We start from the raw sequence: 19,633 nt of genomic DNA, 5'->3' as shown, positions 1-19,633 counted from the left end.
CTTTGTTACTGTCCAAGGTGGGTTTTCGAACCGGTGTCCCCTGGGGAGGCTGGCACCCAAAATCCAACGTCATAGACCACTGAGCCAAGTAAAACATCTTGTGACATGTCAAGCGGTGTCTCATGTGGTAATAAACAACACCAAAAACTCATAGTCCGGCATGTCGTCCCAAAAGTTTTCACATTTTTGGACGACATACTATACTATGACGTTTTTGACCAATGAAGACCATTTTTGGACAACAAACTATACTATGACGTTTTTTACATATTTTGACCATTTTTGAACGACATACTATACAATGCCGTTTTTTACTAGTTTTGGACAACATACTATACTATGACTTTTTTGACCATTTTTGGACGACATACTATACTATGACGTTTTTTAACCCGTGTTTTGGACGACATAGTATACTATGACTTTTTTGACCATTTTTGGACGACATATCGGACTATGACTTTTTGGTGTTGTTTAGTACCACATAATACACCGTTTGACCTTCATAACTTGTTTTACTTGGCTCAGTGGTCAATGACGTTAGTTTTTGGGTGCCAGCCTCCCCCCGCCCTGGACAGCAACAAAGACTTCTTTTGGTGATTTTGGACAACATACTAAAGCATGACTTTTTTGTCAAATTTTGGATGACATAGTACAGTGTGCTGTTTTTGTCAAATTTTGACCATTTTTTGACAACTTGCTATACTATGACGTTTTTACCAATTTTTACAATTTTTGGACCAATTTTGAATTTTTTTTGACGACATACTATACTATGACGTTTTTGACCATTTTTGGATGACATACTATACTATGACATTTTTGGACGACATACTATACTATGACTTTTTTAACAAATTTTTACCATTCTTTTGACGACATACTATAATATGACGTTTTTTTTTACCATTTTTGGATGACATACTATACTATGACGTTTTTTGGTGACATACTATACTATGACATTTTTTGGTGACATACTATACTATGACATTTTTTGGTAACATACTATACTATGACGATTTTGACCAATTTTGACCATTTTTGGAAGACATACTATACTATGACGTTTTTGACCATTTTTGGAAGACATACTACACTATGACTTTTTTGACCATTTTTGGATGACATACTATACTATGATTTTCTGACCATTTTTGGACGACATTCTATAGTATGATGTTTTTTTTACCATTTTGGACAATTTTTGGACAACATACTATACTATGACTTTTTTGACCATTTTTGGACGACATTCTATAGTATGACGTTTTTAACCAATTTTGACCACTGACATAGTGCAGTACGACATACTACACTATGTCGTCCAAAATCTGACAATTTTTTTGAAAAACATTTTCTTGGTCCAAAACTTGACAAAAACGTCATACTATACTATGCAGTACTTCATACTACACTATGTCGTCCACAATGTGACAATTTTTTGAATAAAAAATTTGGTCCAAAATTTGACAAAAACGACATACTATACTGTCGTCCAAAATCTGACAATTTTTTTGAAAAAAATTTTTTTGGTCCAAAACTTGACAAAAACGTCACACTATACTATGTAGTACGTCATACTACACTATGTCGTCCACAATGTGACCATTTTTGAATAAAAAATTTGGTCCAAAATTTGACCATTTTTTTGAAAAACATTTTTTTGGTCCAAAACTTGACAAAAACGTCATACTATACTATGTAGTACGTCATACTACACTATGTCGTCCAAAATGTGACCATTTTTTTGAAAAAAAAATTTGGTCCAAAATTTGACAAAAACGACATACTATACTATGTCGTCCAAAATCTGACAATTTTTTTGAAAAACATTTTTTTGGTCCAAAACTTGACAAAAACGTCATACTATACTATGTAGTACATCATACTACACTATGTCGTCCAAAATGTGACCATTTTTTGAAAAAAAAATTTGGTCCAAAATTTGACAAAAACGACATATTATACTATGTCGTCCAAAATCGGACAATTTTTTTGAAATACATTTTTTTGGTCCAAAACTTGACAAAAACGTCATACTATACTATGTAGTACGTCATACTTCACTAGGTAGTCCACAATGTGACCATTATTTGAACTCACACTATAGCATGTCTGAAATGCCAGCTAGAAACAAAATGTGTCAAGGTGACACAGATGCTCAGTGGCCTAATGGATAAGGCGCTGCCCTCATGATACAAAGACAGTGGGTTCAAGTTCGCAATAGTTAGTACAGTCATACTATAGCATATTGTCTAAAGAAAGTAAAAAAAAAATATTGTTGTCCAAAAGTCATACAATATCATGAGGCACATTCCTTATGTTGTATGTCATACTATGTCGTCCACAATGTGACCATTTTTTGAATAAAAAAGTTTGGTCCAAAATGTGACAAAAACGATATACTATACTATGTCGTCCAAAATCTGACAATTTTTTTGAAAAACATTTTCTTGGTCCAAAACTTGACAAAAACGTCATACTATACTATGCAGTACTTCATACTACACTGTCGTCCACAATGTGACAATTTTTTGAATAAAAAATTTGGTCCAAAATTTGACAAAAACGACATACTATACTGTCGTCCCAAAATCTGACAATTTTTTTGAAAAACATTTTTTTGGTCCAAAACTTGACAAAAACGTCACACTATACTATGTAGTACGTCATACTACACTATGTCGTCCACAATGTGACCATTTTTTGAATAAAACATTTGGTCCAAAATTTGACCATTTTTTTGAAAAACATTTTTTTGGTCCAAAACTTGACAAAAACGTCTTACTATACTATGTAGTACGTCATACTACACTATGTCGTCCAAAATGTGACCATTTTTTTGAAAAAAAAATTTGGTCCAAAATTTGACAAAAACGACATATTATACTATGTCGTCCAAAATCGGACAATTTTTTTGAAATACATTTTTTTGGTCCAAAACTTGACAAAAACGTCATACTATACTATGTAGTACGTCATACTTCACTAGGTAGTCCACAATGTGACCATTATTTGAACTCACACTATAGCATGTCTGAAATGCCAGCTAGAAACAAAATGTGTCAAGGTGACACAGATGCTCAGTGGCCTAATGGATAAGGCGCTGCCCTCATGATACAAAGACAGTGGGTTCAAGTTCGCAATAGTTAGTACAGTCATACTATAGCATATTGTCTAAAGAAAGTAAAAAAAAAATATTGTTGTCCAAAAGTCATACAATATCATGAGGCACATTCCTTATGTTGTATGTCATACTATGTCGTCCACAATGTGACCATTTTTTGAAAAAAAAATTTGGTCCAAAATTTGACAAAAACGACATACTATACTATGTCGTCCAAAATCTGACAATTTTTTTGAAAAACATTTTTTTGGTCCAAAACTTGACAAAAACGTCATACTATACTATGTAGTACGTCATACTACACTATGTCGTCTAAAATGTGACCATTTTTTGAAAAAAAAAATTTGGTCCAAAATTTGACAAAAACGACATACTATACTATGTCGTCCAAAATCTGACAATTTTTTTGAAAAACATTTTTTTGGTCCAAATCTTGACAAAAACGTCATACTATACTATGTAGTACGTCATACTTCACTAGGTAGTCCACAATGTGACCATTATTTGAACTCACACTATAGCATGTCTGAAATGCCAGGTAGAAACAAAATGTGTCAAGGTGACACAGATGCTCAGTGGCCTAATGGATAAGGCGCTGCCCTCATGATACAGTGGGTTCAAGTTCGCAATAGTTAGTACAGTCATACTATAGCATATTGTCTAAAGAAAGTAAAAAAAAAATATTGTTGTCCAAAAAGTCATACAACATCATGAAGCACATTGCTTATGTTGTACATCATACTACACTATGTTGTCCACAATGTGACAATTTTTTGAATAAAAAATTTGGTCCAAAATGTGACAAAAACGACATACTATACTATGTCGTCCAAAATCGGACAATTTTTTTGAAAAACATTTTTTTGGTCCAAAACTTGACAAAAACGTCATACTATACTATGTAGTACATCATACAACACTATGTCGTCCAAAATGTGACAATTTTTTGAAAAAAAAATTTGGTCCAAAATTTGACAAAAACGACATACTATACTATGTCGTCCAAAATCGGACAATTTTTTTGAAAAACATTTTTTTGGTCCAAAACTTGACAAAAACGTCATACTATACTATGTAGTACGTCATACTTCACTAGGTAGTCCACAATGTGACCATTATTTGAACTCACACTATAGCATGTCTGAAATGCCAGGTCGAAAAAAAATGTGTCAAGGTGACACAGATGCTCAGTGGCCTAATGGATAAGGCGCTGCCCTCATGATACAAAGACAGTGGGTTCAAGCCCCGCAATAGTCAGTACAGTCATACTATAGCATAGCATGTTGTCTAAAGAAAGTTAAAAAAAAATATTGTTGTCCAAAAAGTCGTACAATATCATGTGGCACATTCCTTATGTTGTATGTCATACTATACTATGTCGTCCACAATGTGACCATTTTTTGAATAAAAAAGTTTGGTCCAAAATTTGACAAAAACGACATACTATACTATGTCGTCCAAAATCTGACAATTTTTTAGAAAAACATTTTTTTGGTCCAAAACTTAACAAAAATGTCATACTATACTATGTAGTACATCATACTACACTATGTCGTCCGCAATGTGACCATTTTTTGAATAAAAAATTTGGTCCAAAATGTGACAAAAACGACATACTATACTATGTCGTCCAAAATCTGAAATTTTTTTGGGAAAACATTTATTTGGTCCAAAACTTGACAAAAACGTCATACTATACTATGTAGTACATCATACAACACTATGTCGTCCAAAATGTGACCATTATTTGAACTCACCCTATAGCATGTCTGAAATGCCAGGTAGAAACAAAATGTGTCAAAGTGACACAGATGCTCAGTGGCCTAATGGATAAGGCGCTGCCCTCATGATACAAAGACAGTGGGTTCAAGTTCGTCATAGTCAGTACAGTCATACTATAGCATGTATTTAAAGAAAGTAAAAAAATATATATTGTTGTCCAAAAAGTCATACAATATCATGTTGCACATTCCTTATGTTGTATGTCATACTATACTATGTCGTCCACAATGTGACCATTTTTTGAATAAAAAAGTTTGCTCCAAAATTTGACAAAAACGACATAATATATACTATGTCGTCCAAAATCTGACAATTTAAAAAAAAAAAAACTTTTTTTGGTCCAAAACTTGACAAAAACGTCATACTATACTATGCAGTACGTCATACTACACTGTCGTCCACAATGTGACCATTTTTTGAAAAAAAATTTGGTCCAAAATTTGACAAAAACGACATACTATACTATGTCGTCCAAAATCTGACAATTTTTTTGAAAAAAATTTTTTGGTCCAAAACTTGACAAAAACGTCATACTATACTATGTAGTACGTCATACTACACTATGTCGTCCACAATGTGAGCATTTTTAAAACAAAATAATTTGATCCAAAATTTGACAAAAACGACCTATGTCGTCCAAAATCGGACAATTTTTTTGAAAAAACTTTTTTGGTCCAAAACTTGACAAAAACGTCATACTATACTATGTAGTACTTCATACTACACTATGTCGTCCAAAATGTGACAATTTTTTGAAAAAAAAATTTGGTCCAAAATTGACAAAAACGACATACTATACTATGTCGTCCAAAATCTGACAACTTTTTTGAAAAACATTTTTTTGGTCCAAAACTTGACAAAAACGTCATATTATACTATGTAGTAATTCATACTATACTATGTCTCCAAAATGTGACAATCTTTTGAAAAAAAAAATTTGGTCCAAAATTTGACAAAAACGACATACTATGTCATCCAATATATAGTATGATGTTTTCTACCATTTTTGGCAATTTTTGGACGACATACTATAGTATGACGTTTTTTACCAATTTTGACCATTTTGGGACAACATACCGACTATGACTTCTTGGTGTTGTTAAGTACCATATCACACACCATTTGACCTTTTACATGGTTCAGTGGTCTTTGAAGTTGATTTTTGGGTGCCAGCCTCCCCCAGGGGACACCGGTTCGAATCCGGCCATGGACAGTAATAACAACATCTTTTGGTGATTTTGGACAACATACTAAAGCATGACTTTTACTGGCACATTTTGGATGACATAGTATAGAATGGCGGCTTTTACCAATTTTGACCATTTTTGGACGACATACTATACTATGAATTTTTTGACCAATTTCGACCATTTTTGGACGACATACTATATTATGACTTTTTTTTACCATTTTTGGACGACATACTATACTATGACTTTTTTGACCAATTTTGGACGACATACTATACTATGACTTTTTTTAACCAATTTTGACCATTTTTGGACGACATACTATACTATGACTTTTTTGACCATTTTTGGACGACATACTATACTATGACTTTTTTGACCAATTTTGGACGACATACTATACTATGACTTTTTTAACCAATTTTGACCATTTTTGGACGACATACTATACTATGAATTTTTTGACCAATTTCGACCATTTTTGGACGACATACTATATTATGACTTTTTTTTACCATTTTTGGACGACATACTATACTATGACTTTTTTGACCAATTTTGGACGACATACTATACTATGACTTTTTTGACCAATTTTGGACGACATATTTTACTATGACTTTTTTGACCAATTTTGGACGACATACTATACTATGACTTTTTTGACCAATTTTGGACGACATACTTTACTATGACTTTTTTGACCAATTTTGGACGACATACTATACTATGACTTTTTTGACCAATTTTGGACGACATACTTTACTATGACTTTTTTGACCATTTTTGGACGACATACTATACTATGACTTTTTTGACCAATTTTGGACGACATACTATACTATGACTTTTTTTAACCAATTTTGACCATTTTTGGACGACATACTATACTATGACTTTTTTGACCATTTTTGGACGACATACTATACTATGACTTTTTTGACCAATTTTGGACGACATACTATACTATGACTTTTTTGACCAATTTTGGACGACATATTTTACTATGACTTTTTTGACCAATTTTGGACGACATACTATACTATGACTTTTTTGACCAATTTTGGACGACATACTTTACTATGACTTTTTTGACCAATTTTGGACGACATACTATACTATGACTTTTTTGACCAATTTTGGACGACATACTTTACTATGACTTTTTTTACCATTTTTGGACGACATACTATACTATGACTTTTTTGACCAATTTTGGACGACATACTATACTATGACTTTTTTTAACCAATTTTGACCATTTTTGGACGACATACTATACTATGACTTTTTTGACCATTTTTGGACGACATACTATACTATGACTTTTTTGACCAATTTTGGACGACATACTATACTATGACTTTTTTAACCAATTTTGACCATTTTTGGACGACATACTATACTATGAATTTTTTGACCAATTTCGACCATTTTTGGACGACATACTATATTATGACTTTTTTTTACCATTTTTGGACGACATACTATACTATGACTTTTTTGACCAATTTTGGACGACATACTATACTATGACTTTTTTGACCAATTTTGGACGACATATTTTACTATGACTTTTTTGACCAATTTTGGACGACATACTATACTATGACTTTTTTGACCAATTTTGGACGACATACTTTACTATGACTTTTTTGACCAATTTTGGACGACATACTATACTATGACTTTTTTGACCAATTTTGGACGACATACTTTACTATGACTTTTTTGACCAATTTTGGACGACATACTATACTATGACTTTTTTTAACCAATTTTGACCATTTTTGGACGACATACTATACTATGACTTTTTTGACCAATTTTGGACGACATACTTTACTATGACTTTTTTGACCAATTTTGGACGACATACTATACTATGACTTTTTTAACCAGTTTTGACCATTTTGGATAACATACTATACTATGACGTTTTTGACCATTTTTGGAAGACATACTATACTATGACTTTTTTAACCAATTTTGATATAGTATTGGTATTATAGTATTACCAAAAATGTCATACTATACTATGTCGTCCAAAATGTGCCAAAACGTCATACAATTTGACAAAATGTGACAATTACAAAAAATATATTATTGGTACAAAATTTGACAAAAACGTCATACAATGGTACTGTTAACAAGACTGATTTAAAGAACATTACACTGTAGAAGTAATGAAAAACAAAAACAAACAAAAAGTCATAGTTTAGTGTGTCATCCAAAATGACACCAAAATGTCATAGTATATAGTATGTCGTCCAAAATCACCCAAAATTGATTGCCACAATCAGACCCATATAGGTCATCCAGAGTGCATCCATACATAAGGCTCATGATGAGCATCATCAGGGGCCTCTTTCACATTCCCACTACCACAGCTGAATATAAATCCCTTCTACTCATGAAGGAGCTTTATTTTTCTGTGGTGGTCATAGATCTGGGCTTAAAACCCCAGGGGGAAGTGATGAAAGACTTAAACAGTACTGAATCAGTCAAAAGCCAAACCACCATCTATTAATCATTCATTATTATCAGCAATCATCTCTCACACGCTGAGGGAGGGCTACTGTTGCAGTGCGTACACCTTCATCTCCATCTGTCTGGCCATGTAAACACTAATTACTGACAATGAACTTTGTTTCCTTATTCACCCGCGTCTCCACGTCTCAATCTCTCTCTCCCTCTGCATCCTTCTGTCTGTCCCACCAACTTCACCCGCTCACCATCTATCAGCCACCCCCCATGCTCTTTCCTTTTCTTTTTTCTTTTAAGTGAACAGAGATGAGATGAACTGCTGCAGTGGAGTGGGTGAGGCACTTATATAAGACCATCTGTTAATCACAGCAAGAGCGAGAAAGAGACAGACAGACAAGGAGGAAGACAGATAGAGAGAGGGGGACACATGGAAGGCTTTTTATATCTAATAAATGTATGAACTATAGTTCTGTATGCAGTACGGACAATATATATACTGTATATAAAGTATGTGTGCGTGTGTATTGGACTGCAACATATTTTCAATATAATGACTATCTGTGGCCAAGTGCTAGATTAAACTAAAACAAAGACAAAAATTATAGGATCAGTTACCCCAAACAACTATCCACCAACCATGCATTTTTTCATAGCAGTGGAAGAAATAACCTTTCCAAAATAAAACCCCACTGCATGACTGGATACCCTTCGGGCATAACCTTATTTTTGGCTCACATTTGGCTAACGTCCTGTTCTTCGTGCCATCAACATTCCCCTTTAACTCCTTATGTCGCCTACTGAACGTATTTTAAGAAAAGACACCTAGAGAACAGAGAACCAGCTCTTTGTGGAATTCTCTCTGTTGATTGAAAGTGTTGTGTGATACTTCAAAAGGTCAGACCTCTGACACAATGCCACTGAGGAAACTCTGGATCAGTGATAGATTTTGCAATATAGAACTGTTAAGACATATTTTAACCAAGCCATACAATAGCATTAAGTGTGTGAAAGTTTGTATAAGAGTGTAGTGGGGACACAGACTAGGGGGCAGTCCCCCATATTTACTATAAAACTGAAGCTGAACTTTCTATCTCAGCATGTAGGACTCACAAAACACGTATGTACTCACTGTATGCACAGAATGTACTGCATGTGCTCTTACTTTGTTGGTCCCCCCATAGGTTCCAATTACCTGCAATCGAACAAGAAGATGTGTCAATGCTGGTTATGAACTGAACCGATGTCAAAACATAAGCATGCATTCACATTATTGATGCTTCAAAGTTCCCAGTTGGAGCAGGTGTGTGGAAAGAGAGCACAGAGGGAGCGGAGTGTGCTCCACCTGCCCAAGACTGCTGCCTCAGCGAGCTCAGCAGACTGAGCCAGGAGTCAAAACACACTGGAAAGCATCCTGGAGCAGCACTCCTCAGGACATCGGATATCGCTATTGATCCCTTACAGTGCAGTGATCCAGACCTTCTTCCCGTCTAACGCAAAACAAACCATGTGTGGTTACACACATAATGCACAGGCTGACCTAAAGCAATCTTTATTACATTTCAGCAGCTAAACACATAATTCTCTTGTTCAGCACAAACAAATGACTAGTTTGTGCAAACATCGATCAGTTACTTACAGCACTGGGTGCCTGGTGCACGGAGAGGGCGTTCCTGTTCTTCCTGGTATGAATACTGGAAAAATTACAAGTGTACATTAAAGATGACTGAGAAAATGAGAAAGACTTAAAACTATGGTTATTGTATTAGTTTCAAAAGTAACATTTGATATTGGAACGAGTAACATACTGTTTATAATCCACTAAACTGGGCATGTTCCTAAAATGTGGTTATATGTTGCGGTATTAAAATCATGCAGCTTACATCTTGGTCCCTCATAGCATTGAGCTGCTCCAGTTTTTTGGCCCAGTACCGCGCTTCGTCCTCTGGGATATCTGAGAACGACAAAACACACAAACAGCCAACAAAAAAGAAAAAGAAAACTTAAAATAGTCATTGCACTGCACTTCAAAATTGCTTCATCCTGCGTGACGTAAAATAGCAAGGACCATAAAATAAACAACCCATTTGCACATTTTATTTGACCCAGAACACAATGACACTGAAAATTAGCCTCTAGACTTATGGCCCAAATGCTAAAATCCTATAAATAGGGTCACGCTTTGAAGGGTCAAGTGTACAATATTGATTAGAGGAAACAGTGTGGAAATCACACCTAATCAATGCTGAGAGGAGGACAGCTTGATGATCACTAAGAAAGGACACAAACATTCTTCTCCCTGAATGATCTGTGCAAATACTTGGATCAGGATAATTAATCAGTCACAGATTATTGGTGTTCATACACCACTATTCACTGTATGAATATAAACACATAACATAATTTATTCAAGACTTTCTTCCCTTTCTTCAAGGCTTGATAACGCCCAGTACATTCTGATTCTGTCCACCGATTGTTGATTTGTGAATCTGACGTGACTATAGATTTCTCACCGAGAGGCAGTTCAAAGCGCGTGTCAAGCAGCACCAGGTGCAGAGTGGGTTCTTTGGTGCCACAGATCTCATTATCAGACATAATGACCTGAGAGTCGAGTGTGAGCCACTCCCCTGGACCCTCCTGAGAGCAGAAAGATGCACAGATGATACAAAAATAACAATAAAGTCTGCCCAACATCACTGCTGCAAATCCCTGAAGTGTGGCTGAGAACAGAGTGTTCCACTACAGCATTTCTCAAGCGGTTGCGGTTAGCGGCAAACCTCATTTGACTGCCGGATGCTCTGGAGGGGAATCCACACAGTGCCAACCATGGTGTCCCAGATTAACCCTTTGTTCCATACCTCGACGGTCAGACCCAGGTCAAGGCGGTTGATCTCACTACAAAGAGAAAGAAATAAAGAAAAATTTGACAAAAAGGTCATATTATACTATGTTGTCCAAAATTTGACAAAAACATCATACTATACTATGTTGTCCAAAATCTGACAATTGAAAAAAAAAAATGTTGTCCAAAATTTGACAAAAACGTCATACTATACTATGTTGTCCAAAATTTGACTGTTTTTAAAAAAAAAAAAAAATTTGGTGCAACATTTGACAAAAAACGTCATGCTATACTATGCCGTCCAAAATTTGACAATCAGCTTTTTCCATACATTTTCCATATATAGCCTCTATTTTAGATTTCAAAGTACAGTATTGTACTTAAACTCAAATACACACTGAGGGCAACAATATTTTACATTAAAGAAAGTTTCTTTAATACTGTACATCATTGAAGATTAAACCTGCATGTCCTAAACAAGTTGGCTTGTGAGCCTTTTATGTAATTACTTGGGGGGCCCTTGAGTTTCTAGTAGGTACATGTAGGACCATGAAGCAAAATACATGAAATGATCTTTTTACAGCAAAATAAAATAAAAAACAATAATTTACATTCATGGGACTCATTTTTACTTATTATTGTACTGTGCTGTTCTTTACTGAAAGACTCTCAAGTATTTATATATATATACAATATATATTACAGTGCTACAATGCTTTATTTATTTTTTTATGTAACAAATCTGAGTACGTCATCCACCCCCTGTCCCACTCAATTTAAACATAAATACTAAACACACAGATGAGATGTGCGGTAAGTACTTGTGGGCCTCACTGTCAGAAATATAAAACACATCTCTGTGGGTGTAATTCTAAAAAAGAGAGCAGGAAGCACAGAAAGAGAAAATAAATGAGGGGAGGGAGAAGTGTGATGATGATGATGATGGCAGTCGGAGCCGGTGATTGTATCGCATGCCTGGAGCGAGAAAGTGGGAACTTTAATTAAGAAAAAGGAGGAGTGGAAATCCCATCTCAGTGGTGAGTCCTTTTAAAGAGTGCCTGTTTGATTCATGGCTGTGACAGAGGGGGCACAGTCAGTCAAAGGCATCTTGAAGGAGGGGATGAGGCTCTCTCTACAGCCCAAACATTACATAACACTACTTTACTGATGCAATCCCAGAACAATGTTCAACGCCTCCAAACATCATACAGATGCACAGGGCTTCGTTGTTAATACCACACTGTATCACTGCATGTCAATTACTCACTCGGAAAAAACGGAAAAACAAACGAGGGAAATCTTGCTTGAGAGGCCTAGAGAGCAGCGATATGAAGAGAGGGAAGGGAGAATATGAGGTGAAATATGAAGTTGAAACGTAGAGAGGAGGATGAGGAGGAGAAGGTGGGGCTGAGCAAATAAAGATCAAGAGGCTCTGTTTAGAGGAAGTGACAGAAGAAAGAGAAAAGAGGAGCTGGGAGGTAGCCAAGGTTGAGAATAAGGTTGAGGATGAGAGGGGCAGAATTGTGAAGAAAGAGAAGGTGAAAAGCACATGATGCAGAGTTGCCGATGCAGGGGAGGAAGAGTTATGTGGAACAACGCAGGGATAAAGGGCACTCGGGATGGGGGAGTGAAAAACAGGGAAGGGAGGAAGGTTGATGGAAAAAACACAAATGCACTCAAGCAACTGAAGTGGAGAATGAGACGAGAGGATCAACAATGATTGGTGAGAGGAAAGAGGGCAGGAGAATAAGGAAGAGAAAAGAGAGAAGTAGTATTATCGGATAATGAAGGACTCACAACATGAAGTCTTGCTCCCAGCTGGGCAAGTTGCCCCTGACAGCAATGGTTGTGCTCTTCACATTTTGCACCTTCAGAGTCACATAAGTGTTGAACTTATCTGTCAAGGAAAGAGGGAAGTACTGGATTAGTTGAGATGAAACATTAAAAAAAAACAAACAAAAAAAACAATAAAGATCACTCAGTCCGTCCTGCAGGTGTAATGTATACTGTGCATTATCTAACTTCCCATGCCTTTGTTTACATGCAGTGTATGAGTGAAGCACATAACGTGTCCTTGGTCTCCGAAAGATTTATGTCATCCTGAGTGATCTGCCTATTTCTGTTGCCAGGAGGCCAAGTCTTACCTTGGGGTCCATCCAGTTTGGCTTTCTTCACTGTGGACACACACAGAGAGACATAGTCATACACCCTTTGTGCCATCTGTTTTTTATTTTCAACAACAGGCAACAAGATATCATTCAAGATACATCAAAACATACTGTGTATATTAAATATGTTATAAAAAGCTTGACGAAGTGACTATACCAACATTTAAATCTGAATTTTAGCACCTAATTTTTTACGATTTTTCACTGCACAAGAATATAAGACATACATTAACACATTACATTAAAATTGCAACTATGCATATTTAAATAAAAGGCTCTACCTTTTTTGACAATAAGGCCCAGAGCAAAACATTAAAAAAAACAGAGTGCTGGAAACACCTGCAGCAAATTGAACAGAAAACCAGGGTATTTTAGGACTTGAATTAAAAGGAATTAGAATTGCAGTGCTGGTATAGTAGTATGGTGGGAGTGGGTATAATAAAATGCATTCACATATAAAGATTCAAATAACTTATCTTTGAGAATGCATTCGTTAATGCCTAACCCTCACCTTAACCACAATTTAAATCTTAGCTTTAAAGTTAACCTCAGAAATAGTGTTCTGCCTCATTGGGACCAGGTTCTGGTCCCTTTGAGGACTACTGCTCCTGTGTTTATATCATACACAGAAAGTTTTTATTCAGAAAATTCAAATAGAAGCTCAACACACCAAGTGAGCAAACCTTTACCTTTATCACCTACTCAGAAATGCGTGATGTGACCATCAATTCATGACTTATCGCACAGTGTTCTACGCACTGGCCCCTGTCACCATGGTAACCGGCACAAAATGAAAAGTACAAAAAAAAAAATTGCTCTGAGTCAGTATGGCACTTTTTTTTTGTTTTGTTTCAAACTGCTTTCACTTAACTGCAGTGACTCACTCACATCAAACATATTTACACTCACCTGCCACTTTATTAAGTACAGTCAACACAAATATCTAAAAATATCAGCCAATCACATGACAGTAACTAAATGTATCTAGGCATGTAGACATGGTCAAGACCACCATCTCAATACATTAAACCTGAGCATCAAACTGGGAATGAAAGTGATTTAAGTGACGTGGTTGCATGGCTGTTGGACCCAGATAGGCTGCAGAACAGCAGATAAAAACTAATTGATAGACCAAGCCATGGTATACTGTAATTATTCAAGCAGATCAAATCAGAGTCTGTTACTTTGCCAAGCTTTAGCGTCAACAGTTGTGGAAATATGTCGCAACATGAGAAGGATCAATAAAAAAGAAATTGTATATTCAACAGTGGGATGCTAACATTTAATAATAGCTCACAGTCATAAACCTCCGACTATGAGAGTTACGATGACAAACGTCCACACATCCTCAGAGACATTTTTATCACAAGTGCATGTATTGAAGCCGTCAAGAAGACCCCAACACACACACACACACACACACATGCAAGTGTCTACAACCCATAAACAATCAGCCTGTGTAGCACGGTATGGATTGGCTGACATGTAGGTAATAGGAATATATGCTAAATAACCATATATTTCCACCTGATTAAATGCTTAGGAGCATAAAAACATCAAAGAGTGGCTGTTTCTTTTTAATCCTCTAATCTCTAATGTGTATCTGTAAAAACTGCGAGTAAATTTAGTGCAAAGCCTTTTCTCTTTTGGAGTGGGTGCTTCATTCAGGAAGTTTGTCTGACACAGCACACTGACTTATGGGAAGTAAGCAGATTGGCAAGAAGGCAGACAAGGAATCGAGCAAAGCCTTCAGGTTGAACAGTCAATGAATGATAAGTAAAGAGTGGGTGAGCTGAGTTCAGCCGCCCAATGTCAAAACCACAACTGACATGATTCAGATGGACAGAGCCTGACTCTGAAGGATCATATATACAGTACAGGCAGGTCTGCAGCAGCAGTCCTTGCAAGTGCTGACAGAGACAGTAGTACACTTGTGATTTATTTTCCAAATCAAGACAGGCAGAAAAGTGGACTGGAAAGTATCTGCAGGAAAGAGGGCTAAGTTTTTCCGAGTTAATATGTGTCTGGATTCTGCTGGTTCTGCAGATGCTCTGAAGAAACGCTGCCTATTCAAGAAGCACAAAGTACTGTGGAGGCCAGAAATAGCTCCGGTCAGTTACGTATGAATGATGTAAGAGGAACAGAAAGGAGGCTCTCTGCCAAGTCTCGTAGGCTGTGACACTGAGTGTTGCAGCCAGTGTTTATGAATGAAGAACACTCAGGGTCCTAATGGCACCTGGGACTGACTCAGATCAGGGACCGTCAGTGGGTGGACCTGACGGAACAGACTGTATGAAAGGGAACAGTATTTCATCGACAGCCAGTTTCTGGAGCCTAAACACATCGTTACACAGTCATTTACAGACATAAGCTCATGATGCATCATGATTAGACCGTGTTTTTCAGCTGTGAATGGAAGTGTGTAAGCTGATCATTTCCCTGCACCAAAGTCCATAGAGAAAATATGAGTTTTTAACTAATGGGGCCACAGGAGCTGCTGGTCTATTGCTGCCTTTGTAAGTTAGTTTGTGATACATAGGTGAATTCAAGCAAAGCGTTTCAAACACCACAGTCACAATATAACACATTGGAACTTAGTGATGGAGGCAGCACGGGATCAACAACTCCTGTGCGCCACTCAGTAAAATCACAGATTTTCTCGATGGACTTTGGTGCAGGAAGAGAGCAGTTTACGTCTAACTTCTGTCTCCAGTTGGAAAATGTCTGTTGATGAAAATGCAGCAGGTTATACCAGGTCAGAGTCTTTTTTAGCAGCCATTTTGGTGCACTTCAAATAATCATACAACTCATTGAATTGTGTAATTCTTGTCTGATGGTGTCCCCGTGGGATTTAGCAAGTTGTGATTGGAAGTAAAAATTCACGTCAGTTATCTTCTCAATAAATCAATTAGTGGTTTGGTCTAAACATAATGTCATTACAGTGTTCCAAATCCCAAGGTAGCACATGTATATTATCTGTATATATCACTTTCCTTTAAGGGTTGCAGTGGAAAACAAACAACTATTCACACTCTTTACTCGTTTACACCATTAATGTCCAAACAAAACATAGAGTAAGGTCTGATTGTACAGTTAGCTAGAGAGGCGACATCCACAGATACAGATATACATCATACATTTATTCTCACATTCACATTCCAATTATCATAATCCTGTAATGTGAGTGTTTTTGGACAGCGGGAGGAAGTGAAGTGAATTAAAGATATCTGCAATGAAACCCCAGGTGAATTATTTGTCCGGTACGAAGTTCTGGGAAAATGACAGTCGTGGATTAAAAATGGATCTAAAAGTAGATCTGAGGTGTTCATTTTGACTGATTGACTGAAAGCTGATTTAGAAATATAGACGGAGCTATTTGATGATAAAACGGTTTGCCGACAGCAGAGAGGGTGTGAAGTTGGAGGAGTTGTTGTGTGTCAGTCATCATAGCAGATGCTTATTCACGGCACGGAGAGCCCAACAGAGTCAGCATCATCAGGTGCTTTCTGGGAGTCTGGGTGGGCGGAAGGTGACGCATCGCTTCGGGGAAAACGTCGAGGAGTGACGCGCACCTCCGTTCGGCTGCGAGTATTCCCTCACGACTACAGCAAAGCGGCAGAACGGATGCGGCGAGCGGTGCGGCAGCGGCAGCGGCAGGGGCTTTTCCTCGTCCTCCTCTTTTTGACTACCCACGCAAGAACGACACACACACATACACACACGTATACAGCAGCAGCTGCAGCTATTCTTGTGAGGACACTGCACTGATTCCCATTCATTTGGACCAAAGCCTTACTCATAACCATCCATATCTCACACAATTCACATTTCAACCCTGACTTCAACCAAATGAGGTGCTGCCTCATTAGGATCCGGCTTTGGTCCCCAGGAGGTCTACTAGACCTGAAAGAGTCAGTGTTTATACCGGATGATGTCCTGTAGAGGCAACTAAAACGAGCACAAACATACACACACACAGGAACAGGAATCAGAGGTTTTCCTCCTCCACATACATTAAATGAAACTCCATCACCTGTCAGTCACGAACCTGTGGATTTATGTCACCTTTATACTCACTGTCAATATAAAAAAGCATAACAGTGGATGGAATATGTGATTCAGCAGCAGTAACAGTATCCTCTCTCCATCCCTGTGATTTAATGACTATTCAGCATAAACCCTCCGCTGCTGATGCTGATGCTGCTCGGTCCACACGGACTGTCAGCCCGCGCACGCACACACACACACACACAGATGCTGCGGCTTCACTCACTCCAAACACGGGCGCTTGTGTAAATGTAGGTTCCGGTCTTTCTTACCTCCCACGCACAGCAGGGACATCTCTGTCGGCGGCGTGATGTAGTGAGCGTCCCCGGCTGTCCTCTGCTGCCGAGTGCTCCACGAGTGGTGTGTGAGTGTGTGTCTGCTCGGTCTGTTTGGTGCCGAGTTCAGAAGAAAAAGCTAATGACAAATAAAGACACCCGAGTGACGGAAGCGGCAGCCGTCGTCACCCTGACAGGTAACGGTCACAAAACGGCATCGTTGTCACGGCGTCCGCTCCTCAGTGAAGCCGCTGCTCAGACTGCAGGACCAGGCGCACAGGAGTGAAACAAGCCCTCGTCTCCCCCTGTCCTTCCTCCTCTGCATAGCCTCAGTTATCCTCCTCCTCCTCCGCTGCCGCCGCCGCCGCCGCTCCTGCTCCTCCTGCGCGTGCAGCCATCTTGTTGAAGCAGCAGGCGGGACCCTCCGCGCGCGCGAGGACAGCTCCGCCGCGCCGCGCTGACGTCACGCTTGATGAGTAGCAGCAGGGAGTGGAGTGAGGAAGGGTTTAATACCAGGGTAGTGTCCTCAATGAACAATAAGACGAGGAATTTCATTCAGATTTCTCAGAGGCACAGAGCGTTTTAGTTAAAACTTAAATCCAATCATTTGAATTTAAGGCCTTAAAATGTCTAAAATTGTCCTAAAAATTTTATAAAAGGTCTTGAATACAAATTCAAAAGGTCTTAAAAATCTATTACTTTCATTTAAAACATGCATTAACTTCAGTCCCGCATTGAAAGGTTTCTATTTTTGAGATTGCGATAACATAACTACAACATGGAACTAAAGTAGGCCACCTGTGCTGCCTGGTGAGAATTTATTATATATTATATTATTATTATATTTAACGTATTTCAGTAAATTCCACATCCTTTTCGGGATTTTAACATCTTTTTTCTTTCTTTATTTTCTTTCTCCCAACTACGCTTCTTCTCCTTGTTCACTTGCTGTTTGTTTACATTCGCGAAGCCATCACATGGCCGCCACGTCCCAGAATGCAACGCGGTGCCCAAGCCCTATATGCAACACATAAAATAAAATAAAGTATTTGGTTTTCATAGCCTTATAGTAAGAGTATAAGTATAAGTATTGTATAAGTACTTAAGGTAATGGGTCTTGCTTGCTCTACACAGGCCGCCATAGTTCCACAACAGTCTGTAAGAAAAAAAACAAAAAACAGTCAGAGCTAAGACATTGACGTTTGACTATCTGGAATTATGATAACAGACACCTGTGATTTCATTGAGACTAGTATGAAGTGTTGATGATAGATATCTGTGACCCGATTTTTCAAGATATCTTTGATTATTCTCGATTGAAGCTATCTATACTCTTATATACTTTTTTAGGTATCTGGAATTAAGTTTCAGATAGTCAGAATAAAGTTGCATATTTCTCGAACTTGAATTCTGAATCTATCTGAAACTGGAATTAGAGACATCTACAATGCACTTACAGATATCTGCAAACTGAATTGTAGATATCTATAATGAAGTACCCCATACACATGAATGGCAAATGTGACATCATTCTGAGTGCAGATATCTGAAACTGCAGTTTTGACTTGCAAGAATGACATCACAGGAATCTACAACTACAATTCATACAAATCACGATGAAAACAGGACTAGTCAAAATGACACTGCAGATATCTATAATGGTAATTCCAGATTACCACCTAGCCAGTGCTTGACTGTTATTGATACAAATGTAT

At 37.5% G+C, this 19,633-nt stretch overlaps 1 protein-coding gene across 1 annotated transcript in view; it reads right to left on the bottom strand.

Moving 5' to 3' along the window:
- Positions 1 to 18,136, bottom strand: part of LOC310927242 (protein unc-13 homolog A) — a gene marked incomplete at both ends in the record, with an annotated part of 39,583 nt that extends 21,447 nt beyond the window's left edge. Inside the window, 10 exons of the mRNA XM_083889536.1 lie at positions 9,752 to 9,781; positions 10,226 to 10,280; positions 10,470 to 10,540; positions 11,100 to 11,223; positions 11,364 to 11,481; positions 13,226 to 13,325; positions 13,573 to 13,602; positions 15,844 to 15,930; positions 17,169 to 17,281; positions 18,108 to 18,136. Of these exons, the coding sequence (XP_083745662.1) occupies positions 9,752 to 9,781; positions 10,226 to 10,280; positions 10,470 to 10,540; positions 11,100 to 11,223; positions 11,364 to 11,481; positions 13,226 to 13,325; positions 13,573 to 13,602; positions 15,844 to 15,930; positions 17,169 to 17,281; positions 18,108 to 18,136 (757 nt within the window). The remainder of the gene's footprint in view (positions 1 to 9,751; positions 9,782 to 10,225; positions 10,281 to 10,469; positions 10,541 to 11,099; positions 11,224 to 11,363; positions 11,482 to 13,225; positions 13,326 to 13,572; positions 13,603 to 15,843; positions 15,931 to 17,168; positions 17,282 to 18,107) is intronic.
- Between the last annotated feature and the right edge of the window lie 1,497 nt (positions 18,137 to 19,633).

Source organism: Microchirus variegatus (genome assembly GCF_963457635.1).
Source record: "Microchirus variegatus genome assembly, chromosome: 5".
In the NCBI taxonomy this organism is placed as follows: domain Eukaryota; kingdom Metazoa; phylum Chordata; class Actinopteri; order Pleuronectiformes; family Soleidae; genus Microchirus; species Microchirus variegatus.
This window is presented reverse-complemented; position numbering and strand designations above follow the sequence as displayed.